At 45.7% G+C, this 27146-nt stretch overlaps 1 protein-coding gene across 1 annotated transcript in view; it reads right to left on the bottom strand.

Moving 5' to 3' along the window:
• Nucleotides 1-1677: 1677 nt before the first annotated feature.
• The window catches only part of LOC138267242 (extracellular calcium-sensing receptor-like), an 83468-nt gene continuing 57999 nt past the window's right edge, over nucleotides 1678-27146 (bottom strand). The window contains exons 7-9 of the mRNA XM_069216099.1: nucleotides 12684-12807; nucleotides 11676-12588; nucleotides 1678-1762 (exon numbers count right to left, since the gene is read on the bottom strand). Of these exons, the coding sequence (XP_069072200.1) occupies nucleotides 1678-1762; nucleotides 11676-12588; nucleotides 12684-12807 (1122 nt within the window). The remainder of the gene's footprint in view (nucleotides 1763-11675; nucleotides 12589-12683; nucleotides 12808-27146) is intronic.

Raw genomic sequence — 27146 nt, 5'->3', positions numbered from 1 at the left:
AGTGGAAATGATCTCCTCAAATAATTGTATCAGATTGAAAGCTGGTTATAATCAGTTGTAAGTCACTGAAAAACCGTGGGTTATCATAATTAGGATTTTAAGTGGTCGTAAGTACCTTATTTCCCTTATCAATAGTATACAGGAATAATACATGTTTGCCATCTTCTGCAATGATAGAATCCATTATCCTCATTTCATGATCCCTTCTAATGTAAATCAGTATGTTTCTAGCTTATGTACTAAATGAGGAGTCACTGAATGTACCACTTGTGAGACTGCTGCCATCTCACTGTGACAGATGTGTCTCCCGTAGCGTTTTTCTACGGTCATTTAGGCCTTGAACATACCAGGTCACCAACTTTAGGTTAATCTTACTATCTTTACGTGATGTGCTCATAGGAGGAATTTATCTTCAATCTGTAGAATTCTTGCAGTACACTTAACAGCAGAGTATTTCCATGTGCCCATATGATGCCTAGCACACCTTACAATATGTCTTCCCTCCCTTGCCTCTCCCCACCCACACTGAAGACCCCAGCCATCAGTGACACATAACTCACCCAAAACGTCCCTAACAAAGAAAAACATACAAATACTCAATCCATGGTGGAACACAGAGGGCCTCAACCACCATCCAGAGGGGGTATTGTGGCTACGACTAGGTAATCAGCAGCTCATATCTCTCTTCTTGAAGCACACTACTGGCCTTTCTGTAGACTGTTGGTTTACAATCATGTGTAACTGTGAAAATAACAACTTTGTAATGACTTTTTGACATCAGACAAATGGTTCTATTATAGTGTACAGCTACTGATAGTAGAGAAAAGAATCACACAACTGTCAGTCTTTCTCCTCCATAGTAGAGGATGCTGTTGCATCCCTCACATCATCTCTTGCCCTGGGATATGCCCCAGAACCTTTTTCAAGGTCTGCATCAAGTGTCACAGATCTGTGAATATGCAAAACGTTCACTCTAAATCGGGCTGGGTATAGCATGCTGCATGCCATGCTTTGCTCTTGCAATTTCTTTTTAACTGTGAGGAGCAGCTACTCTACAAAGATTTCCAGATTGCCTGTAAGTGAAGATTCAGCAACATCTACTATTCTGATTTTATTGCGTCGGGACCTGGTCTCCAGGTTCTTATTTTTATTGTTTATTTTTATTTATTACTGTTTCAAGATATCTTTCCATAGCAGCATATGTCTTTTTGCTCGCCACAGCATTGTGCTCTACTTCTGACACTCTTAGCTTCACAGCTTCACTATCTCAGTATTTAAAGTGTGTTTGTTAAGTCTCTTCTTCAAGTGATCCAAGTAATATGACAATGTTTCAATCTTGATGTCAATTGTCTGCAAGCTCTCTTTTAGTTCTTTTAAGTTTGGCAAATAGTTCACCTTAATCCGTGTAGAGGGCAGTGCCTTGTTCTTGCGCATCTTGTTGATCTTTTGAGTTTTAAGGCATGTTTTAGCATCAAATATGAGCTTGGATTGCATACTGTCCATCTTTCCCTCATGCACACTGGTGCAATGTGCCAGGATTATAACGGGTTATAAGCAGGTTTCAATTTGTACCTGAGAGTCTAATCACACAAGCCAGGACATAGGACCACAGGAAACTGATGAGCTACAAAAAAGGAACCCTACAATGGGCAATCGCTGTATTGCGTGCAGCACCATTCATGCAACGCAGTGAGCGTAGGTGTTATAAATCCCCTTTAGTGGGATTTTAATATAGTGTGGTAATTCACAGATATTGTCATAACTAGAAAGCAGAGAGAAGCAAAAATAATCTTCGGAGAATCAAGGGGTAGTGTTGGGAGTGATCAATCCAGCCTGTTTTTCAGTTTCCCTCAGCTAGCCAGGGACATGTCTCACTTTTCATGGATATCATGATTGCCACACTGGGTTTGTAACATTTCATCGGCCATCAAAAGGAGTGTATTATTTCCCCTCGTGGTTTTACAGGGCCACCTGACAATGCGGGAAATGCCCTTTTGAGCTCACAGTTGGCCTGTGGGCTCCATATTTACTCCTCAACAGACGTCTCTCACAGTAGGGGCCAATGCGACATGAAGATAGGGCAGTGGGGTCTCCCCAGAGCCAGGAAGATCAAAGGGGTGAACACCCATGAGTGCAAAGGAGCACAGGGAGGTCCCCACATGGGACCACAGTGCGGCCTAGTCACTCCACCCTTCAGAGACCCACTCAATGTCAGCCTCTTGGTAATGTGTTCACACTGTGGCAGTGGTTCCTTCAACACAGAGCACAGCAGCAGTCACCTCTAGGGTACATTGCTCACCGCTTGAGCTCCTCTGCAGCACTAGACTCTCCAAATATGACTTCACTGCCAGACCGTTACCAGGCCACTGCCAATGCCTGCCCTGCCTCTCCCTTGTGCAAGGGTTGTACGCTGGTCCCCCGGGGCAGTGCAGTTGAGCATCTGCCCCATTCTGTGATTAACAGAATATAAGACAGCAGCAGTGAAATATGATGTAGGTTTAGGAATTCCATGGGGCCGGATATGTGCAAGACTGTTAGTTTAGCTGAAGGAGCCATGTTAGAGAGCAGCCACCTTCAAGCCCTGTTGGCTTCTCCCCTCCCTTCCCAATAAATCCATTCTTAAACAGTCATGGAATTGGTTTATCATGTGTTGGCTGTCATTACTCTGCACAATTATTTACTAATGCTGTGTTCATAACATTTGAACAGAGAATTGCATGTTTATGGTACAAGGGTCCCAGAGAGGAAAGAGGTATTAAACCACTAAATATAGTTTTATTCACACTTCGAGTTCAGTGTCCATAAACTGAACAATGGGACCTTGTGAGGATTTGAGGTCTACTATATGGTATGACTGGTAGCCCTACCATATAGTATACTCACAGCTACTGTCTTGAGTCTAGTCAGGTACATTTACTTAACCTTAAGTTCAGTCCTGGGGAGCTGTGGCTGTGGGCAGGAAGGCTTAGCAATCGAACAATGTGTAAAGCATTTAACAACACCAAACAACAAAATTAGAAAGACAAACGACATGAAAGAAAGAAGACACCAGGTTAGAAGAATAGATTTGATTTTTATAAACCTTTAGAGATCTTGATCATCAAAATGCAGTGGAGGGTTCCAGAGATATTGAATTTTAGAAGAATAAAATAACTTGAGCATCAACCGCAAGCAAGCACTGGTCAACAAAAATTTCAGACACTTTTGAAAAGTTTTGAAAAGTTAGTTCGGCAACTCCGACCTGAGTTGAGCAACAAAGTCCAGCAGGACAGAGATCCAGTGGACCAGAGAGGATACTTTGGACATTTAACTGGCCACCTGAGCATTTTTGGAGCAAGATCCAAACTTTACAGGATGACCGCCATAGACCATAGTGGAGTGGTCCTGATGCTGAGTGATCCAGGGTCAAGGATGTTCAAGGATGCTGCTAATAGTGTGTGGTCTACGGGGTGAAATGTAGTCAAGTCTTCTGTCCGTTGGTGAGTGGGGGTGACTGTCCATGGATTTCATGGTCCCTGGAAGTCCTTTTTGTAGGGTTCAAACTGCTGCCGATGCAGACCTTGTGCTTTTGCAACAGTCCGGTTATGGTGCAAATCTTTGGTGTGGGCTCGATTTCCTCTCGGGTGATAAATCCAGTCACAATCAACACTCACAGGTCCAGTAGACCGGGGTACACCTTTAGACTATCTCCGAATGGTTCTTGGGAGTACCCGGCATCCAGAAGCTGCAAGGCTTCTGCAGTGGCTACTAGATATGAGAATTCAGCTCCATCAGCATTAATGTCCCAGTGCTGTTTTGGGGGCCAGCCAACTGACCCTTGGAGTCTCTGCTTTGGACTGGGGCCAGGGATCAGCGTTTCCCCAAGCTAGGCACACAGAGCAGGGTCCAAACTCCACTAGCCCAATGTGCAGGAAGTGCAGTCGCTCCGGCGTTGCACCTCGAACTAGTGCAGAATGGTCTCCTTTTCTATCTCTTTCCAGGTCCAGTGAGTACTGAAATCTTGAGTATCAGGGGTGCCCAATATGTCCCAGCAAAGTTCTCTGTGAGGACAACGCAATCACTAGCCAATGGGCTAGTTAGTACCCTCCACTTTGTTGACACAATTCCCATGATATGGAAGCTGGCTTTCCCAGAGTACAACATTCTTGCCACAAGCAACATAGCAGAATCATCACCTGAATCTAAGGACCTTGGTAGGTTACCTCCAGCGGTGTGGCTACCATCGGGTTACCCGCTCCTGGAAAACTTATATGTGAACAGTTTGGTTTTAATGCACTATGTGAGAGTCTGACTAAATAAATGAAATGTAACTGAATAAGGCATCAAATGTAGTAATAGCAGCCACATAAATCTGCATGCCAGAACCTGGCTAAGAACAGAAAATATCTTGATCTTTTCTGGTGATTTCAGGATTTTAGAGATTTTATTTGTCATTAAAGTGACTAGGGTGCCCAAAATATTTAAAAGGTTTTACAGTGTTAACGTTGCTCGAAGAAGGCCTACTGACTCAATGTATCTCATATGATATGTTAAGAGGTTTGGCATTACAATAGTTATTTGAACAATATGGGCCTGATTACGACTTTGGTGGTCCTAACACAGGACTGCCAAAGCTGCGGGGATGATGCTGTCATCATGCCAGTGACGCCCCCTAGTCATATTACAATATTCCTGCTGGGCCCCCTGTGTCCGCCTACACTGGCTTATTGCCAGTTTTTCCGTGGCAAGGTCCCGGCCCTGGAAAGGCTGGTGGTAAGTGGGGTTGTGATCAGCACGGTGGCGCTCAGTTCAGCACTGCTGTGGCTGAGCCCAACCCCAACCACCACCAGCCCATAGGGAATCATGTTCCTGGAGGTGACGGCAGTCCCATGGCGGTCCGAATGCCAGGATCGTAATGTGGTGGTCGGACCGCCTGTAGTGCAGTGTTCGTTCCATCACCAAGAGTCTGGTGGTCTTTGTAATGAGGCCCTTAGTGTGTTATAGAATGATTGATGACTTTTCAGCTAGAAATCAATTATTTTTAAAGAGCTGTCTTTGTACAACAAGCATTGGCAGTGCCAACGGGCCTTGCTTATAAATGCACTGTCAAGTCAGACCTTAAAAACCATGTAGGTTATTGACTGCCAACAAAATAATCCCGGCTGTGTGAAGGAGAAGCACTTTTGTGGAGGCACACAGCGTCTGCCCATTCAAAACATGTACTTCTGGCTCCCAACATGTGCGCGGGGCCAAAGCCTCTCTCTAGTGATGCCCACAAGCTACACCATAAAAATTGCTTTTACCAGTGTCCCAAGAAACTACTCTTTACAGTCAACACATTTGCTTCAAGTAACATTTCTCACCTTTACATATTTATGGTGGCACTCCAACATATAACACAGAGTAAAAGATTATTACTTGCATAAACAATGGATTAATATGCTCTCAAAAGCATCCAGAGAAAGTAAATCCTACATTGGGCATTTTCTCTCCAAGTGTGGAAGCTCTAGTAAGGCAGCAGACCTCTGTAGACATGTGGACATTTTGCTCATGTGTCATAAAGGGCCTTATAAATCTGGTGGTCAAATACCTGCAAGACTCGCGGTGGTGGTTCATGACCACTGCAGCTTTGAAGGCCGGACCGTCAAATCAAGAGTTTGGTAGTCGGACCACCACAAGACCGCTGTCTCCGCCAGGATCAGTGATCCTGACCGAATGACGGCAGTCCTGGTTGTAATCAGCCAGGGCGGCGCTGAAGTTTGCGACGCCCTGCTGATTACAGCCTTGTTCTCCGCCAGCCTTTTCATGGCAGTGAACAAGTGCTGTGGGAACAGGGTACCCCTTGGGCATTGCAAGGGTCTCCTTGCCCAGCACCCTCAAATGTGCACTATCTGATTTGCAGACAGTGCGCATTTCAAGGGTGCTGGTGCCCCCTGTGTGAAGCAGCATTGCCACCAGCTCTATTATAAGCTGTGGCAATGCTGCCGCACCTTTTCCACTGGGCTGACCGGAAGAAACCTTGGTTTGGTTTCCACCAGTCAGCCCAGTGGGAGAGTCGTAATGGGGCCGGCTGGGAGATCGCCAGCACCACAGAGACCTCCTCATCGGAAGTCTGGCGGACAGATGCTTCCATCCACCAAACTCGTAAGCAGCCACTAAACTTTTAAATAGATAATGTAATTTACTGACTATAATCTCTTTTTCTGTAGCGTCTGCTGAACTGCAGTCAAAAAGGTTCACATGCTCTTCTGGCTACTAAACAGGGGGTTTGATCTCTCAGTGCTGCTGCTTTTTGATTATATTGTTGCCTTTCACAGTGATTGTTGATGTATTTCAACCCTACCAGGATCTACAAAGTATACAAGACCATCATCGAGGTAGCATGGATTGGGTTCCTTAGCTCTTTTTGACCTTTGAAGTTGTGGGAGTGGAGTTAGAAAGTAATTATTAAAAATGAATTTGACAAATAATGTATCCTGCCCCCCCCCGCAGGCTAGTAAGGGGGGCCTTATGACTAAAACCCCACAAAGGGAAAGCAGGATCCCTATTTGGCACTCCCAAGAGCTAGTTTCCTCAACTTTGTTTTGTCAGAACACAATATAAATTTGGCAAAGGCAAAAAATGGGTTTATATTTGGGCTCTAATGCATCTTCACATGGTCCCTAACCTAAAAAAAAAACCACTACAAAAACACTAATAAATTCTAAAAGAAATCTTGGTGAAAGCTCTGTGAAGCATCTTATAAATGTTTATTTATCTTACTGCTAATACATGTAAATGTTTCACAAGTGTTGTTTGAATACATAGGCTGTGGGAGCACCAATCATAGGATACATTATGTAGTTGTATGACAAGTATGTGAGCTATTCATAGATTTTTTCTTAAATTGCACCATTATATATATCCCTTAAGTCTGGGACCCAGTTTTAGGTAAGAATCAGAGTAACTAAGTTGTCACCCCAAAATGTAATAAGTACAGTATTTGGTTAATGGCTATATGTTGGACACTTGAATAATGACTTTGAGTTCTGTTACTAACACAAGTACTAACATATATTTGATATGTGACCTGGTGGAGGTCATTTACACTATACACTGATAGAAGTGTCCATTCAACGGTTCACCTCGGTCCAGCCCCTTACTTGTGTATAACATGACAAGGGTAGCATGGCTAGTAGCAATTTCATGCAGTTTAATATTAATACATTGTCATGTAATATCTCTTGGTGTTTTCTTTATTAATTTATCACAGTAGAATATGCTATCACATCATTATATTTTTTCAATCCGCAACTCCATTCCTCAGTGATAAAATTGGATGAATCCTGCATTAATGTATTTCAATCAATGGTTGAGAGAGATTACTAGGTGTTTAGTAAAAAAAGTTTGCCATTCCAACATTAAAGAAAGTATTCCTCCAGATTCTGGATGATCTGGCAGAACATCAGGTGCTATGAGCAGCATAAGGAAGGCAAAGTACCCCAGTCAGTCAGTTGAGCCACAGAGATCAGCCATTGCACTACAGGTAGAGGAGGGAGCTTTCAAGGAAAGTTGCTAGGTTATTGGGATTATCGGAACATGAGATGACATTCTCAGTGGTAGAGGACCACCAGCAGACAACACAGAAGAATACTCCTGCAGGAGAATAATCAGGGCTGGTAGTTGTGTAACAGGGAGATGGAAGCATCACTATAATGTGACCATGGTGTAGGACCTGCACAGAATTTAGGTGGCAGTGACATAGAGGACATAAGTACCTTTCTAGGGTAGAGCTGACTAATGATGACAAGGCAGAACCTGAAAATTGGTCTTCATGCATAAGTAAAGTATGCCGGAAGGTGTGGGGTTTCTACAGCAGAGATGGCCCTGGAGTTTCCCAGCACCTGGATACTTCAGGGGTAGATGTTACAAGGCATCCTGAAAGTTGCCTACAACTCGGAGACCATCTTGGCTAATGAGATAAAGGGAATTACAGGAATCAGTCCAGTGTACTGGGGATGGTAGGGTGGAACAGGTCACAGTACTGATTACCTGATTTGGAAGAGCTTAATCAGGCTGAAAAGAGGTGGCATTCTGGAGACAATTTGGCTTATGTTAATCAGTTGTTGCCCATAAATTCCAGTCTCCCAAGGATCTTTTGGGCTGCTAAATTCCACAGGGCTCCATCTCATTAGATGTTGATGATCCGGATGATTGACCAAAATATCAGATTAAAAATATAATGTAACATAAATATAGTGTCAAAAATATTGTGACAACGAAATTATCATGGAACAGAATATCAAATGCAAGAGTACCATTTTTTAAATGTATAATATAGTTTATAAGAACATTGTACTGTGAGACTATAAGAATGTTGTTGTGTTTAATATTATGTTTTGTACTAACCTAATATGTATTAGTATATTAACTTTTGCTGAAATAATGTTAGTACAACTGTATTGACTTATTTTAAATTTAGATTATAATTTTAAATGTGTAATTTATTTTAATTTAGAGTAATTTATATTGTAGTAGAGGGTTAATGGGTTTCTAGGGTTAGAAATTATATAAAATATAATTTAATTTTAATGTTAATGTTTTATTGTTAATTAAATTTGTAATTAATTATGTAAAATTATTTGTTATATTTGTTACGTTCAAGTCATTATTTTTAATATGTAGTTTAATTTTGAAAATGATGTTAATATCTAATATTTTAGTTGGAGGCTGCTGGGTTTGTATTGTAAATAAGACATTTAATTGATTAGTAATTGTGTTATGTTTATTTATGGTTAAACTGAATTATAATCTACATTTTATTTTGTATATTTTTTTGTTATTTATATCCTAATAAACAGATGATGGCTTTGTAGGAGGAATAGGATGGGATGTTACTGAAAATATACTTTTTAATTATTAATGTGATTTTTAACGATAACTAATTATGCATAGTTAAATTATTTAGGGATTTGTGCTCTCTGGTGTATTTTTGCTGCATTGCTTCTTGTTTTTAGTATCAATGTTTGTGAAAAGCATTTTTATTTCTTTGATTTCAGTAACGTTTTAATTACATTTTTTGGGGGGTGTTTGTGGTTTTGTGGTTTGCAAGGAGGGATGTAAATAACATTTTATTGAATGAATTTGTTTTGAATTTTATTTTCCATTTGTAATTAATTTTCTTAAGTTTCTATTGTGTGCATTCTTTATATAAAACACGGATTAACGAAACTGTTGTTAGCTCTTTCATTGTTATTTAGAACATAATTATTAGTAGTAATAGTAAATCTTACCCCTCTGAAGTCAGTTTTCTTACTGTTGCTTAGACTGAAGTGGAACAGTAATTGTAAACTCTTGGAGGTACAACCCTCCTCTTGGTAAATTGGACTGGGAATAGTGAATTAAGCCTCTTAAAGCGCTAACAGCTTCTGTAATGTTAGTTAAAGTGAGTTTATATTATTTTGCAATTATTGTTTAATTGTATTTGTTTTTTAATATATATATTTTTTTAATCTTTATATTATTTTTAGAACACTATTTAATTATTGGTCTATATTTATTACATTCATTCTTTTATTGTTTGCTTTGTTAATAAAATCCATTGCATAAAATACACTAATAAAAGATCTGAATTTGTTTTGCGCGGCAAAACAATTGAGGCAAACTTGTGGTCATACATTCTCAAATTGTAGGTAAATGGGACGCAGTGAACATAAAGTGCACAACTGTTAATGAATTTTGACTAAGGAGCAATCAGATTAGTGCTATCTGAATTGGTATGGTTGAGTTAACTTCGTAACTGTATTTTACGTGAAGAGATATTTTACAAGTTATTGCATTACTTTATTTCTGTTACCTATTACTTTTGCACATTTTTAAATTGTTACATTGTTAAAATATTACTAATATTTTTTTAATTCATGCATATTTTATATCTATATTTGATTAACAATATTACATAAATCTATTTGTATATGTTCCATTAAATGTACAACCGAAGTAACATATTTTGATGATTGTGCCTATGTTTGTTAATTCTCACTTTAATTTACAATTTGTGTTTGAAAATTGTTTACTGTTATATTTTAAGTATATATGAATAAATGAAACTTATGATTAAGGGACCAATTAGGAGTTTGGCGGATGGGGACACCCGTCAGCCAAACTCCAGACGGGGTGGCCGTCGCCCTCCTTGCAACCTCCCCGCCAGCTGTATTACAACTTTCCCATTGGGCTGACAGGTGAGAACCAAGCTTTCCGCCCGTCGGCTCAGTGGGAAAGGTGCAGGAGCATTGTTGCTGGCTCGACATAGCGCCTGCAGCAATGCTGTCACACCCAGAGGGCTCCAGCACCCTCAAAATTTGCATTTCAAGGGTGCTGGGCAGGGGACCCCTGCACTGCCCATGTTACTGGCATGGGCATTGCAGGACCCCCCACCGTAGCCTCCTGCACTTGTTCTCTGCCAGCCTTTTCATGGTGGTTGAACTGCCATGAAAATACTGGCAGAGAACAAGGTTGTAATCAGCAGGGCGGTGCTGACCTCAGCGCCACCCTGCTGATTACAACTTCCACCACCGTCAGCCCATCAGGATCTGAGACCGTGGTGGGAACGGCAGTAGGTTGGCGGGTCTGCCTGCCAACCTAATAATGTGTCAGTCGGACCACCACAGGTGCGGTGGTCAGACAAACACTGGGAGGCTGGCGGTCTTCAGCCAGCCTCGTAACCAGGCCCTTAATCTCATAATTTAACATTATTTAATTTTTACCTAATTAACTTTTCTAAATAAAGTACTTTAAAGTCGAAATTTATAAATATATATATATTCTTACATGTTTCCGGTCAGTGTACTCTTCCATGATATTTTTGACACAGTATTTTGGTTCCCATTATGGTGTAGGAGCACAATATTACGCTAAACAATATTTTCACACAATATTTTTGTATCTCAATATTTTTGTTCCCACTATTTTGTTAGAGAACCGTTGATAAGGACTCTAGGGAAGGCTGCAAAATTAGAATAAGATTTGCTTTAAGTACTCGCTTTAAATGGGTTTCTAGTACTCAATCATGCACATAAGTGAAACCATGTACCAGGAAAGATACTAATTATTTTGAATAGCTTGATTGAAGGGACAAAAAACATGTATGTCGCTTGAATGTTAATCATTGTTGTGGAAGGTCATCACAGTTTTCACAATGAGGAGAGGCAACTGCTTGTTTATTTTGTTATGTTGCAGATGTATCGATGCTAGAAAAAAATAACGCGGTATGGTTGTATCAATATTATAGTGCCCATTGCATTACCAAAACCACTACCCACCCAGTGTATCATACATTCTAGTGGTCATGGCAAGTATTGCTAGTACAAGAATTTTCAGAATATGTTTGAGAGATTAAACTCAGGGCCGGACCAAGACGCAAAAGGCAGATACCTGGAGTGAAGAGAAAAAATATAACCAACATATGCCAAAGTCAGTGAAGTCAATAACAGACTAGGAATTTGAACATAGTAACAATTCCAAACAAACTCAACACATCTATTAACACTATTTTCATGCTCACTTTTCTTCAGACCACACCATGTGCTCAGTTCAAAAACCTATATTTGTTGCCCTTGATTGGGTGCTGTAGGAAGTTTTGTTCAGCATCTTTATCTCACCTCATGAAGATGACAATGGAATTATTATTATCTTTCTGAATCACTTGACATTTTTACCTGCTTCGGTGACCTGCCCCCCGGCCTATCAAATGCTCTTTTGTGTTCATCTCTGGTTTTAGAAGTATGATGTAACATTTTGGAAAGAATATACAGAATAGCAAACCAAAACTTGAAGACAAGATGGCAAATATTTCCATGGCCACCATGTATTTGCCCTTAGTGCTGAGATAAGCTGGAATAAATGACAGCCAAACACTGAGGAAGGCAAGCATGCTGAAGGTGATAAACTTTGCCTCATTAAAACTGTCAGGCAGTTTTCGGGACAGGAAAGCTACTATGAAACTGATGGTCGCTAAAAGTCCTAGATATCCCAGCATGATCCAGAAAGCAAAGGGAGACCCTTCATTGCACTCAAATATTATCTTGCCAGGCTGTGAGTGGATGTTATACATAGAAAATGGTGGAGAAAGACTTAGCCAAAAGATACACAGAATAAACTGGAGCAAAGTACATACACTGATTATTGTGTATGACAGCTGGAGTCCCACCCATCTCCTTAAGTTACTGTTGGGTTTGGTGGCTTTGAAGGCGATAACCACCATGATGGTTTTTGCTAAGATGCAAGAAACACAAAGACTAAAATTAATACCAAAGGCAGCCTGTCGAACAAGGCATTTTCCCGCTGTCGGATAACCAATGAAAGTTAATGAGCAAAGAAAGCACAAGGTAAGCGACAGAAGCAGGAGATAGCTGAGAGAGCGGTTGTTGGCTTTGACAATAGCTGTGTCTCTGTGGCATATAAAGATCCCTAGAATTGCTACAGGAATAGATGAGAAGAAAACGCTGATTGTTGCTAACACTGCCCCAAGAGGTTCTTCGTAGGACAGGAATTCAGTAGTCTTTGGTAGACAAAGGTCTTGGTTCTCATTTGGCCATTGGTCCCAGGAGCAGGTGAAACACTCAATAGAATCTGAAAGAGATGATTAATGGGGAGTTTGTAGAGGTCATTTAACATTCTTGTGGAATTATTTTGTCCATGGGTTTTCTTTTTTCAGAGTAACTCACCAGTGTGATTGGAAATTTCCCCTTGGGAACATGGAATACATTGGAAGCAGCAGATGGGCTCTCCTTCTTTAGAAGCTTTCCTAAAGCCAGATAGACAGCTGGAGCTGCACACAGAGGTGGGGACCTGGGGACAAAGAAAAATATACATATGTGGGCTTGTCTTTAGGCACTGATGTTTGTTTCAGACTAACATGCAGGTTCTTTTAGTTTGGGCATTCATTATTCATCCCACTGGATGCAATGATTTCACAGGCTCATGACTGGGAGGGCAATTATGAAACATGTAAACAAATGCTCAGTACTCCGTTTCAGTAAATATTTAATTTGTTGAACTAGTTAATCGGTCAGGTTTTGTTGTTTTCAGTTATAAACCATAATAAAACTTTAGCACATACTCTATAAATATGATATCAAATTAAAAGTAATTTCATTATTTTTAACAACATGTTATGTTACATTTATGTATACATTTTAAAAAGGGTATTTCAAATATTTTATAATTAAATAATACATATGTTTTATTTTTTGATTTCTGAAACTAAATTATATATAGTTATATTTTAAACTATTTTATCATTATTTCCTTTTTTTTTTTAAATTTCGTAACTCCATTGTTTCTCTAGGAGGGTGTTGCATTACCAACAGATGGTCATGTGTGGTGCTGGACTCATTACTGTTGCTTTTCTAGGCAGTAAATTTGGCTCAGCCATCTTTTTCAGATGTGGAGGTGTGAATTGTAACAATTTGAGTAACTTTACTCTCAGACTTTGTGAATAGCCTAAAACAGTAAAGTTACTCAAACCTGTAAAAGGAAATTATATATCTGATAGTGACTGCTAGTTGCAGATTCCTTAACTTAGATTCCTTACCTTAGAATTTTCCCCCAGGCATCAGACTGGATCCGTAGATTTTTTCTTCAAGCAATACTGTTGTGCGTCGGTAGGTGGCGTTGGTCGACTCCGCAAGCGTCGTTGGCGTCATACTCGCTATGATGACATCAGGAGTACTATATAGACGCTGCCTCAGCACAGTGATGTCAGTTCTTCTCTTTCCGTACCACGCGCTGATCCGGAGAAGAGCTACCCTGGTCTCTTTTTGACCGATTTTGACACTTTTGTTGACTTTTTTGGTGATTTTTTGGTGCGTCGAGATGGCCCCGAAGACTGGTTTCAAGCTGTGTGAGGACTGTCACCGCATGATATTCGGTGACGGATCTGCATCGGGTCTGTTTTTGGTGCCTGGAGCGCGACCACGACCCAAAGTCGTGCTCCGATTGCTGGGCCATGCACCCGAAGGCCTTGAGGGAGAGGTCCCTCAAGCTACTGGCGGCTTGGCGCTCGACTCCAAGTAGGTCCCGGTATCGCCCGAGGGGAAGGTCTTGAGACCTCTCACTGAGCCACCACCATTCTTCTTCCTCTAAATCCTCGGGCGAAGGTAATGCGTGCGGGAAGAGCGTCGACGCTCGAGGCCTCAGTCTTCAGAGCCTGCTTCTGGGTCTGCTCCACGCTTCCCTGAATTTCCGGGAGCTGGAGCGACCCCTGCCCAATTGAAAGAGTTTTATGAGGCCATGCGCCTCATTTTTGGCCATTGTGCTCCAGATAGGGTGCCCTCTGGCCCAGGGGGTTTGGACAGGGGGCCTTCGGGTTCCACGCCGGCGGCACCAGCTCTGGCCACCGAGGTCCCCTCCAGGTCTGCTCGCTCGCCGTACCACTGAGACCTTCCCCAGCATTAGGTCAATTGTTGACGCTCCCGATGTCAGTGGTGCCCACCATCGACATCGACCCGATCCTCACCACCGAGAACTAGGAGTCAGAATGGCATCGGCCGATGCTGTCTCTGTCTTCGATGAGGCTTTCTTACCCCAGGTCGAATTCGAACCCTTTTTCTTATGGGTACAAATTCAGGGAAGGATTGGGGGGTCCCGGGACCCTTATGAATACCAGGATGACCCTAATTTGGATTGGGCACAGGAGTTAGGTGACGCCAGTGTCCTGGACATTTCTCCAGATGCTGGGATGCTGTCTCCTTCTACCTTGGCTACGGTGGAGGGAGTGACATATTCTATGGTGGTTAGTAGGGTGGCGGAGGTCCTTGCCCTTGAGTTGCCTACTGTTCAGGTCAAATCTCCCGACAGGGGTGCTTCAGCCAGGGGCTTCCACATCTGAGCCCCTTCTACCATTTAACGAAGCCCTCACAGATGTACTCTTGGGTACCTGATCCAGATCCAACATAGGGGCTCCTCTGAACAGGACTACCGCACGCCATTATCTCGCCCCGAATGCCCCTAAATTCCTGTCCCAACAGCCCATGCCTGAGAATCTTGTCATCCAGGCTTCCACTTCCTCGGGCGCATTCCCTTCTGCACCCCCGGATAGGGAATCGAAAAGGCTGGAACAATTTGAGAAGATGTTTTCTTCCTCCAGTCTCACACTGCTGTCTGTGAACACCGCATGCCTTTTGGGCCACTATACCCACTCTCTGTGGGTTACAGTTGATCAAGTTCTGCCGCAGGTATTGGAGGAGGCCAGTGCTATCGTCTCCCAAGCTGTCACTAATGGGAGAGATGCAGCGAAGTTCACAATCAGATGTGGGCTGGACACAACAGACTCTCTAGACAGATCGGTTGCGATGACTGTAGCCTTAAGGTGCCACACCTGGTTGCGTACTTCTGGTTTTTCGGGGGATGTCCAACAGTCTCTTATGGACATGCCCTTTGATGGCTCCTGTCTCTTTGGAGACAAGGCAGACTCTGCTTTGGAGAGGTTCAAGGACTCCCGGGCTATGGCTCTGTCCCCTGGCCTTTCCTCTGCCCCTCTCCCCCAACAGTCTGCCTTTTGCCCCTTTCGTGGCCAAGGAAGGGGCTCCCTGTCACGTTCCCATCCCAGCCACCGTGCCACCCATGCTGTTCAGCTGCTGCGTGGCTGGGGACGCGGAATCCCGTTTGGGCATGGGACAGGGAAGCAGAGGTCTGCCCAGTCCACCCCTACCTCTGCTGCAGCCTCCAAACCCTCCTAGTCCTTCCCCTCACTCCGATCCAGTTGGGAATCCATCACTAAGGACAGGTGAGTTTTGCAAACAGTTTGAAGGGGCTACTCCCTCCCCCTTCGAATCTCCCCCACCAGCCATGCCTCCATCAGTCAACCATCTTTCAGAGGATCATTTGGCACTTCTCTGCCCGGAAGTCGTAGCTCTTTTGGCTAAGAGAGCCATAGCGAAAGTCCCTGTGCCAGAAGTAGGTTGTGGTTGTTAGTCCCGCTACTTTCTGGTACCCAAAAAAGACAAGGGCTTATGTCCTATCCTAGACCTTCAGGACCTCAATTACATCCTCAAGAAGGAGAAATTCGAAATACTCACCCTGGCTCAGGTCTTTTCTGCCTTGAACCCAGGAGATTGGATGGTTCAGCTGGATTTCCAGGATGCTTATTTCCACATTCCCATTCTGCCTGCCCACAGATGTTACCTACGATTCTAGGTTTACCGTGCTCCCCTTCGGCCTTACCAGCGCCCCTCGGGTGTTCATGAAAGTGATGTTGGTGGTTGCAGCTCATCTGCGCAGGTTAGGGGTTTCAGTCTTCCCCTACCTCAACGGCTGGTTGTTGAAGGCGGACTCCCCCAGAAAGTCGTCTCCCACCCTCAGACTATGGTGAGCATCCTGCACATGCTGTGGTTCACTATCAAAGTGCTGAAGTCACACCTGACTCCTTCTCAGACGCTCCCTTTCATCAGAGCTGTTCTGGACACGGTGAAGTTTCGGGCTTATCCTCTAAAAAAGCGAGTCCAAGATGTTCAGGCTATGATTCTGATCTTTCAGCCTCTGTCTTGGGTTTTGGTGAGACTGACTTTGAGGCTGCTGGGCCTCATGGCCTCCTGCTAGTAACACATGCCAGATGGCATATGCAGGCTTTGAAGTGGGCCTTGAAGTTCCAGTGGGCGCAGCATCAGGGAAATCTCTCCGACATGGTCCAGATTTCGGAGGGGACTGTGAAAGACCTGCAGTGGTGGCTTTCAAATCTGCATAGGGTCCACAGCAGATCCCTCTCCCTTCCCCAGCCAGATCTATCTATAGTGACAGATGCGTCACTTCTGAGTTGGGGCGGCCACATAGGAGAGGTGGAGACCAGAGGGCTCTGGTCTCCAGCGGAGTCTGGGCTCAATATCAATCTTCTGGAGCTCTGGGCGATCAGGCTCGCATTGAAAGCATTCCTTCCCTCACTCAAAGGGAAAATAGTGCAAGTGTTCATGGACAACACTACTGCCATATGGTACTGCAACAAACAGCACGGAGTAGGGTCCTGGACACTTTGTCAAGAGACACTACGCCTCTGGACATGGCTGGAACATCATGACATTACCCTGGTGGTTCAACATCTGGCGGGCTCTCTGAACGCCAAAGCAGACGAACTCAGCCGTTGATGCCTAGCCGATCACGAATGGTGTCTCCATCAGGAGGTGGCGCACGGTCTTTTTCAGCAGTGGGGAGAGCCTTGGTTAGATCTGTTTGCCTCTGCAGAGAACGCACAATGTCAGCTATTTTATGCATTGGAGTTTCCAAGTCGGCACTCGCTCAGAGACGCTTTTTGCCTCGAGTGGAACTCCGGCCTCCTTTACTCCTTTATGCCTATACCACTTTTGCCCAGAGTTCTCAAGAAGATCAGGAACGACCGGGCCCAATTTATCTTGATGGCTTCGGACTGGGCACAGACAGTCTGGTATCCAGAGCTATTGAGCATGGCCACCGATTCTCTACTCAGACTGCCTCTTTGGGCGGATCTTCTGTCGCAGCAGCATGGAATAGTTCTGCACCCAAACCTGTCCAATCTCTGCCTTCATGCATGGAGATTGAGGGGCAGCAGTTGACGTCTTGTGGCCTCTACCTGAAGTCTGTGACGTTATCTTTGCAGCCAGTGTCCCTCCACCAAAATGGTATACGCCTGTCATTGGCATAAATTTGTGGCATGGAGTACCAACAAATCTGTTGATCCCCTCTCTGCTCCTGTTTCTGAGGTTCTGTTGTCCATTCCTTCTTTAGCTCAGCAGGGCTCTGCTTTGGGCACCCTTAAAGGGTATTTATCAGCTATTACGGACTTTCTTAGGTTACCTGATCAGCCCCCACTCTTTAAGTCTCCTATTGTCAAACAATTCCTTAAAGGTCTCACCTAATTATTTCCTCCCATTCCATTTATCATGCCTCAGTGGGACCTCAATCTTGTCCTTACTTACTTAATTTAAACTCCCTTTGAGCTGATGCACAATTGCCCTTCATGGCTCCTCACTTCCAAGACAGTCTTTCTTGTTGCCATCACTTCTGCTTGCAGAGTAAGTGAGCTTCAAGCTCTTTCTTCAAAGCCCTCATACTTGTCTGTGCACCCTGACAAAGTGGTGTTGTGCACTAAGGCTTAATCCTTACCAAGGTTGTTACGCCTTTTCATGTAGGCCAGTCCATCACCTTGCATACTTTTGAGGAGGAAAGACTCCACCCTCTGGACCCAAAAAGAGCGTTGGCGTTCTACCTCAAGCGTACTAAAGATTTCCGGGTCGACGATCAACTCTTTGTCAGATATGTGGGTGCAAAGAAAGGGAAGGTGGTGCAAAAACATACCATCTCTCAATGGTTACTTATTAGCATCAAGATGTGCTACGCTTTGGCCAAGAAGCAACCCCCTGAGGGCTTGCGTTAGCACGCTGAGTTTCTGTCCTGGATATCTGTCAGCCAGGTCTGTTGGGACGGCTACTTTGGTCATTTGGTCCTACAGGACTTTCTAGTATGATCTTGATTCGCAGCCCCCCTCCGAGGATGGCATTGCTTGGGTATCTATTCTAAAGTAAGAATCTGCAGCTACAAGTCTCAGATGTACAAGTTACTTACCTTCAGTAAAATAATATCTGGTAGAGACGTATTCTAATTGCAGATTCCTTACCAGCACACCCATCCTCCCTGTAGGTACATACACCTTATATCAGGTCCAGTTATCCCTTATTAGTGAAATGTAGGCAGTGTATAGCAGCTTAGGCTGTCTAGGGGTAGCTGTAGCAGAGCAGCGAAGGCTGAACTAGGAGACATGCAAAACTTGTGCAATACCACTATAGTCACACGGTACTGATACACAAGAAAGACAATACTCAGTGCTACCAAAAATAAAGGTACTTTATTTCTGATGGATACAACTACCTGTGGATTCCTCACCTAATGAATACTCCCATTGCACCAGCACTCGACGGAAATCTTCTTCCTAGCTTCTGCACGTCGACGAGGACGTCACATTTGCCCACGCGACGCCGTCTGACGTCATACAGGCAATAAGAGGTCCTCGCCGACGTGCCGACATCAGTTCCCTTTTTTCCGTGCCATTCGAAACGGTTATCTTCGAGGGAGCTACTGTTGCTGTTCGACAGTTACAGTGTGCTTTTTGGCTGTGTTTTTCTCTGAGATTACAATGTCGCAGAGGAAGTCAGGTTTTAAGCCCTGTCGTGAGTGTGGGGGCAAAATGTCGGTAACGGACCCACATTCTGACTGTTTGTGGTGTCTAAGTTCCGATCATGATGTTGGCAGGTGTGATTCATGTCAGCATATGAATCCGAAGGCCCTGAAAGAGCGCGAGGCCAAGCTTTTTATGGCGAAGTCGAAAAAGAAGGAGAAGAGACACCATCGAAAATCCTCGTCACCGAAGTCTCATCGGCGTCATCGGGACTCCCGGTGTCGTCGAGAATCACGGCGCTGGTCAAGTAAACCGAGGTCTCGGTCGAGGTCGCCATCGACTTGGCGTCGGAAGACTTGGGAGGTCAGTCCCACAGTCACTCCCCGTCCGTCGACGCCGTTGCCTTCTCCAGCCTCACCGACTTCGCCCGGATCTTCGGGCCAACCGCCTTCAGTGTTTGAGGTTCCACAGCCTCAACTGTTTTCTCCGACGTTACAGACATCGAGGCCGGCGTCGGTGTCGCCTTCGATCCAGGCACCCCAGTACCCGGCTTTTCCGGACCCTGGAGCCGATAATACCGCATTTTTAAATGTGATGTTCTCCATCTTTCAGCAGATGGCTCCAGGTGGTGCACCGGCTGGGCCTTCGGGCCCTTTGGCTTTTAGCATGGGTGCTCCGGCTCCGCTTCGACCAGCACACTTTATGCCCTTTCTCCCCCTGGGGAACGTGGGCTCGGCGCCAGTGTCGGTTCCGGTGGCTCCAGAGACTTCGGCTCCGAGAGTTTCGGTTCCAGCGGCCTCGGTGTTTCGGCCAGTGACGCCGTCTAGGCCTTCTATGACTCCAAAGCAGTCTTCTCTTCACCCGACTCCTGGTTCGGCGCCGAAGGTACCTGCGGCGCCTGTAGACCCGACGTCGGACGGCTCCGGAGATCGGCGTTGTTCTTCGACATCTGCTGAAGCCATGTCGACGCCGAGGCTTGAGGAGAGGCTGCGCTCGAGGAAGCTTGCTCTCCGTCTCCTGGAAGAACAGGAGTACCAGCGGAACCTGGAGGAAGGAGAGATTGAGGACTCTCGTGAGGGTCTCCATGGACTGGACACGGCTAGTGGCCTAGATACTTCCCCTGAGTGGGACTTGTCATCTCCTGGGGAGTATACAGAAGAGGCAGCCACTTTTCATGCTGTTATCAGGAAGGCAGCTAACTTCTTGGATCTGCCTTTGCCGGTGACTCAAGCGAAGCAGAATCTGTTGACAGAGGTGTTGCACCCGGCCTCTACATCAGCAGAACCACTTTTGCCGTTCAACGAGGCGCTGCTGGAACCTGTTTTGGAGGTCTGGAAGAAGCCGGTGTCTTCTTCAGCTGTCAATAGGTCTGTGGCTAGGAGGTATCGGGCTGTACCGGCTGACCCTGGCTTTCTTACCAGACATCCAACACCTGAAAGCTTGGTGGTCCAGGCTTCCTGCTCGGCAAGATCTGCGCCTGGGTCTTTTCTATCTGTGCCATCGGATCGAGACTCCAAGATGGACATGGCATCCAAAAAGGTGTTCTCGTCATGTAGCATGGCATTAAAGTCCACCAATGCTACATGTATTTTAGGGAGGTACATTTATGCTCTGATGGACGAAATTACATCTACGCGTACGGAGATCCCTCAAGGGCTATTGAATCTGGTATCGGACGCTCAAGCTGCTGCAACTCAGGTTATCCAATCTGGGTTGGATACAACTGACTCTGTGGCTAGAGCAATGGGCACTGCTGTAGTTACGAGGAGGCAGGCTTGGCTTCGTAACTCAAGGATTTCATTGGATGTACAGTCGACCCTGCTGGACCTCCCTTTTGATGGGGACAAGTTCTTTGGTGCCAAGGCAGATTCGGCCTTAGAGAGGTTTAAGGAGAGCAGGGCCACGGCCAAGTCGCTAGGCTTGCAAGCCACTTCTTCTGCCTCCTCCAGATTTTTTAGGAGGTTTCGAGGATTTGGTCGCGGCTCCTCCTCCTCCTTTCGGGGGAAATTCCAGCAGCCTACCTCTGCTCTCTCCTATAGATCTTTTAGAGGGAGGGGTAGGGTCAGTACCAGGGGAGCCTCTCAGCAGCACTCTGCCTCTTCCTCTTCCTCTGGAGGGGTGCAGCAGGGGAAGCAGCCTTAGGCTTCCACCAATTCCCACTCACTCTTCTCCTGTAGGGGGGAGGTTACTGTATTTTCTCCACAAGTGGGAGGTCATCACATCAGACTCATGGGTTACCAGCATTGTGAGAAAAGGCTACACCCTTCCCTTTCTGGAGTTTCCGCCCCCCATCCCGCCCGCCCATCTTATTGTTCAGAAGAATACCTCCTGTTGTTAGAACAGGAGGTTCAAGTCCTCCTTTCAAAGGGCGCGGTGAAGTTGGTTCCAGAGCAGGAAAGGGGTCAAGGTTGTTACTCGAGGTACTTCCTGAGGATTTTGAATTGGTTCCTCAAACAGGAAAAGTTCAAGATGCTGACCCTAGCTCAGGTGCTTTTGGCGTTGAACAAGGGAGATTAGATGGTGTCTGTCGACTTGCAGGATGCTTAATTTCATATCCCGATACTCAAGTCGCACAGGAAGTATCTCCGGTTTGTGGTGGGGTCGCAGCACTATCAGTTTGCGGTCCTCCCGTTTGGTCTTACTTCAGCATCTCGAGTCTTCACGAAGGTGATGTCGGTGGTTGCGGCAGAGCTCAGAAGGAAGGGGATAGCAGTATTCCCTTACCTGGACGATTGGTTGATCAAAGCCAAGTCCCCGGAGCTCGTGTTGCATCATCTGCAGTCGACAACCCAGTTGTTGTTCGACCTGGGCTTTTCGGTGAACGTGCCCAAATCTCACCTAGAGCCCTCTCAGCGCCTCCTGTTCATAGGGGCAGTACTGGATACAACATTGAATCTAGCCTTTCCTCCGCCTCAGCGGATTCAAGACATTCAGGCGTTGGTTCCAATGTTTCAAAGTCATTCTAGTCCTCAAGGTCCTACGTCTGCTTGTCTGTTTGCCTCCTGCATACTGTTGGTCACGCATGCTCGCTGGCACATGAGGGCTCTTCAGTGGTGCCTCCGAAGGCAGTGGTCTCAACACAAAGGAGATCTCGAAGGTTCTGTAAAGATCTCCAGAGATGCTGCCTTGGATTTGAAGTGGTGGATTGCGGGCGACAATCTTTCCCGGGGTAGGCCGTTCATGCAGCCTCCACCAGTGACCACGGTCATAACGGATGCTTCCACTCTAGGGTGGGGAGCTCGTCTGGGGGACCTGGAGATCAAAGGGATTTGGTCTCCAGTGGAACAGATGTTTCATATCAATCTGTTAGAGTTACGGGCTATACGTCTGGCTCTCAAGGCCTTCCTCCCATCCCTTCGCGGTCAGTCGGTTCAGGTCCTGACGGACAATACTACCGCGATGTGGTATATAAACAAACAGGGAGGGGTGGGGTCGTACCTTCTCTGCAGAGAAGCTCTTCGGCTATGGTCCTGGGCAAAGGACCATCAGATTTGCTTGGTAGCAAATCATCTGGCCGGAGTCTTGAATGTACGTGCGGACAGTCTCAGTCGCCGTTTCTCGGCCGACCACGAGTGGCGTCTCCATCCAGATCAAGTCCTTCTAATCTTCCAGATGTGGGGGTTTCCTCGGATAGATCTGTTTGCCACCCGGGAGAACTCGCACTGGCCGTTATTCTGCAGCCTCCAGTATCCGGTGCAAGGAGCGTTGGGGGGCGCGTTTCAAAGAACCTGGTGCGACCAGTTGCTTTACACGTTTCCCCCCATACCCTTGATTCCTCGAGTGTTGAGGAAAATACGCCAAGACCGGGCCCAAGTAATCTTAATTGCTCCGGATTAGCCAAGGAGGGTGTGGTATTCCGACCTTCTTCAACTCTCAATGTGCCCTCCGCTCCGTCTCCCTCTCAGGGCAGACCTCCTCTCGCAGTCGCAGGGGCAGGTTTTACACCCCCACCTCCAGAGCCTGCACCTTCATGCCTGGAGATTGAACGGGGCAACCTGAGTTCCTTTTCTCTCCTGCCTGATGTAGGGGATGTTATCTTAGCGGCTAGGCGACACTCCACTAAATCTATCTACGCTAATAGGTGGTCTAAATTTGTGGTATGGTGTGGAGAGAGGCAGATTGATCCCTTATGTGCTCATTTGTCAGATGTTTTATCTTTTGCTTTGTCTTTAGCACAGAGGGGTTGTGCAGTGGCTACTGTTAAGGGTTACTTGTCTGCCTTGTCAGCCTTTATTTGTCTTCCAGACCAGCCTTCGTTATTTAAATCTCCTATAGTACTTAGATTCTTGAAGGGCCTTATGAATACATTTCCTCCAAATCCTTTCGTTATGCCTCAATGGGATTTGTCCTTGGTTCTAACTTTCCTTATGGGGTCCCCTTTTGAGCCTATGCATTCTTGCCCCATGAGATTGTTAGTTCTTAAAACAGTTTTCCTGGTTGCTATAACATCTGCAAGGAGAGTGAGTGAGTTGCAGGCTCTATCGGTAAAACCCCCTTATACAACTTTTTATGGGGATAAGGTGGTGTTGAGGACCAACGCTGCTTTCCTTCCGAAGGTTTTTCACCCTTTCATTTGGCCCAGACAATTACTCTTTCCACGTTTTATCCTCCGCCTCATCCTTCAAAGAAAGAAGAGAGACTACACCGCTTGGACCCAAAAGAGGGCGTTAAGCTTTTACATAGACAGGACAAAGGATTTCAGGTTGGAGGATCAGCTTTTCATCGGTTACGTGGGAAAGAGGAGAGGAAAGGCAGTCCACAAGAGAACACTCTCCAGGTGGGTTGTTCTTTGCATTAAAATGTGTTACTCTTTAGCAAAGAAAGAACCCCCTGATGGTATAAGAGCTCATTCCACCAGAGCTAAGTCGGCCTCCTCGGCCTTGGCTAGAGGTGTTCCTGTGGTCGACACCTGCAAGGCCGCAACTTGGTCGTCCCTTAACACTTTTGCGAAGCATTACTGTTTGGACTCTGAGGTCAGAAGGGACGGCCATTTTGCACGGTCAGTGCTGCAGGATTTCTTGGTTTGACCATTCAGGCACCCACCATCGAGTGCGGTACTGCTTTGGGACACTATTCATTAGGTGAGGAATCCACAGGTAGTTGTATCCATCAGAAGAACAAGTTACTTACCTTCGGTAACGACTTTTCTGGTGGATACATTAGCTACCTGTGGATTCCTCACGGTCCCACCCGCCTCCCCGTTGCCTGTTTGGTCTAACCAAGTAATTGCCTTGAGTGTGCTCCTCTTGGTTTTGAGGATTGGTATATATCATGTATATATGTTTATGTGTGTATATATATATATAGTTCATATATTTATTTACTTGTATTAAAAAAAAAAAAAACTAATAATAATTTATAGACCAACTTCTCAGAATGATGTGTTTGTTTGAAATGTCATTAAATATTGCTATTGTTCTTTCATCTCAATGGATTATTATTCTCAGGCACGTAAAAAATGTTGGTACTGACGTCGGCGAGGACCTCTTATTGCCTGTATGACGTCAGACGGCGTCGCATGGGCAAATGTGACGTCCTCTTCGACGTGCAGAAGCTAGGAAGAAGATTTCCGTCGAGTGCTGGCGCAATGGGAGTATTCATTAGGTGAGGAATCCACAGGTAGCTAATGTATCCACCAGAAAAGCCGTTACCGAAGGTAAGTAACTCGTTCTTTAGTGACACAAGGCCAAAAATATCTTAGATGCAATACTCCTTCTGGAGGTAAGTATCATACACAATATATACTCTAGTAGCCAAAATCAGGTAAGTACGCAGTCAGAAAGAAGTGCAAACAGTAGAAAATACAACAGATTGCAATGGGCCTAGGGGCAACACAAAGCATATACTAAAATAGTGGAATGTGAATGTTGATTTCCCCCTAGGCAAGTATAGCGTGTAGAAGGGCGCTGAGAGTGTAGGAAAACACCAAAGGTAAGTAAAGTACCCCACCCCAGAGCCCAGGAAAGCAGGAGTAAAGTACAGCAAGTTTCCTCAGATCACACTACAAGTTGTGATGAAGAATTATGCCGGAACCAAGCAAGACTGCAAGCAATAAACAATGGATTCCTGGACCTGAAGACCTCTGGAGAGAGGAGGCCAAGTCCAGAAGTCAAAGAAGAGTCTGGGAAGAACAGGAGCACCTGCCCACCTGGAAGAAGGTGCAAAAGTGGATTCTCCAGTTAGAAGAGAAGTACCGAAATGCAGCAAAGAAGATAGCTGTGGGTTCCTGCTTGGTGCAAGAGATGTCTCATGTCAAGTTGTAGGATGCAGGCTGTTTGCGTTGCTGGATTCCGCCAAAAAGCCTTGGTTCAAGCAAGTACACGGTTTGCGTCAAAAAGGAGCTGCCTGGACCCAGGAGGGACCTGGGGGTCTCAACTCGGACTGAGGAGACAGAGGGGGCTCTTAGTACTTCAGGGAGTCCTCAGAAGACCAGGCAGCGCCCAAGGGAGTCCCAGAACACGGGGACAAAGAAGATGCAAAGTGCGGTTGTCGCAGCACAGGAGGATCCCACGCCGCCGGGGATCAACGCAGAGAGCTTTGCATTGCAGGATGGAGTGCTGGGGTCCTGGGCTACGCTGTGCTCGAAGAACTTTTGGAAGAAGTGCACAAAGGCCCAAGGAGCTGCAGCAGACGCGGTGCATAGGGGTACTGTCATAGCACGGGGAGGCAAGCTCTTACCTCCACCAAATGTGGACAGCTGGGCCTTTGGACAGTCTGGGTCACTTCGGTCCACCAGCTGTGTTCCAGGGAACACGCTCGTTCTCAGGAGAGGAGTCCGAGAGTACCGGTTGTCCTCGCAGAGAGGTGCCTGCTGAGGTCCCCACACCTTGGAATCCAAGATGACTAACGCCAGGGACACTCTGGAGGAGCTCTGGGCACCACCCCTGGGGTAGTGATGGACAGTGGAGTAGTCACTCCGCTTTCCTTTGGCCAGTTTTGCACCAGAGCAGGGACTGGGGGTCCCTGAACTGGTGTAGACTGGATTATGCAGGGAGGGCACCGTTTGAGGCCTTCAAAGCATTTCCAAAGGCTCTGGGAGGATACCCCTCCCATGCCTGTAACACCTATTTCCAATGGGAGAGGGTGTAACACCCGTCGCCTAAAGGAAATGCATTGTTCTACCTTCCCGGGATTGAGCTGCACTATCCCCAGGAGTGCAGAAACCTGTCTGAGGTGGCAGCAGCTGGGGCTGCAGTGGAAACATCAGAAAGCTGGTTTGGCAGTACTGGGGGTCCTTGGTGGAGCCCCCAGGGTGCATGGGATTGCCCCCCCAATACCAGATTTGGATTGGGGGGCTCAATTCCATGATCTTAGACACCTCATATGGCCATGTTCAGGGTTACCATTGTGAAGCTACATATATGTATTGACATATATGTAGTGCACGTGTATAATGGTGTCCTCTCACTCACGAAGTCCAGGGAATTGGCCCTGGACAACGTGGGGGCACCTTTGCTAGTGCAAGGGTGCCTTCACACACAGTAACTTTGCAACTAGCCTTCAGTAAATGAAGGTTAGACATATAGGTGAATTATAAGTTACCTAGTGCAGTGAAAAATGGCTGTGAAATAGTGTGTGCACTATTTCACTCAGGCTGCAGTGGCATTCCTGAAGAAAGGTTTGTATGAGCTCCTTATGGATGTCAAAAGAATTGGTGCAGCTGATAAGGATCTCCTGGAACCCCAATGCCCTGTGTACCTAGGTCCTATATACTAGGGACTTATAAGGGGGGGTCCAATGTGCCAATCATAATTGGAATATGGAGTCACTAATCTATAGTGACTAATTTGGCACACAGAGAGAGCATAAGCACTGGAGTTCTGGTTAGCAGAACTTCAGTGTCACAGTCAAGCATACTGACAACACATATAGGCCACAAACTATCAGCACTGGGCTCCTGACTATCAGGATCCCAGTGAGACAGTAAAACACACTGACAAATTGGCCAAAAATGGGGGTAACCATGCTAGAAAGAAGCTACTTTCTCACACTCCGCGCTTTCGAACTGATTTCTAGGTACAGGGATTTCCCATTCAGGTCCTTAGCT

The sequence above is a fragment of the Pleurodeles waltl genome, chromosome 12 (genome assembly GCF_031143425.1).
Source record: "Pleurodeles waltl isolate 20211129_DDA chromosome 12, aPleWal1.hap1.20221129, whole genome shotgun sequence".
NCBI lineage: Eukaryota > Metazoa > Chordata > Amphibia > Caudata > Salamandridae > Pleurodeles > Pleurodeles waltl.
The sequence above is the reverse complement of the archived record's forward strand: the minus strand, read 5'-3'. Positions and strand labels throughout refer to the sequence as shown.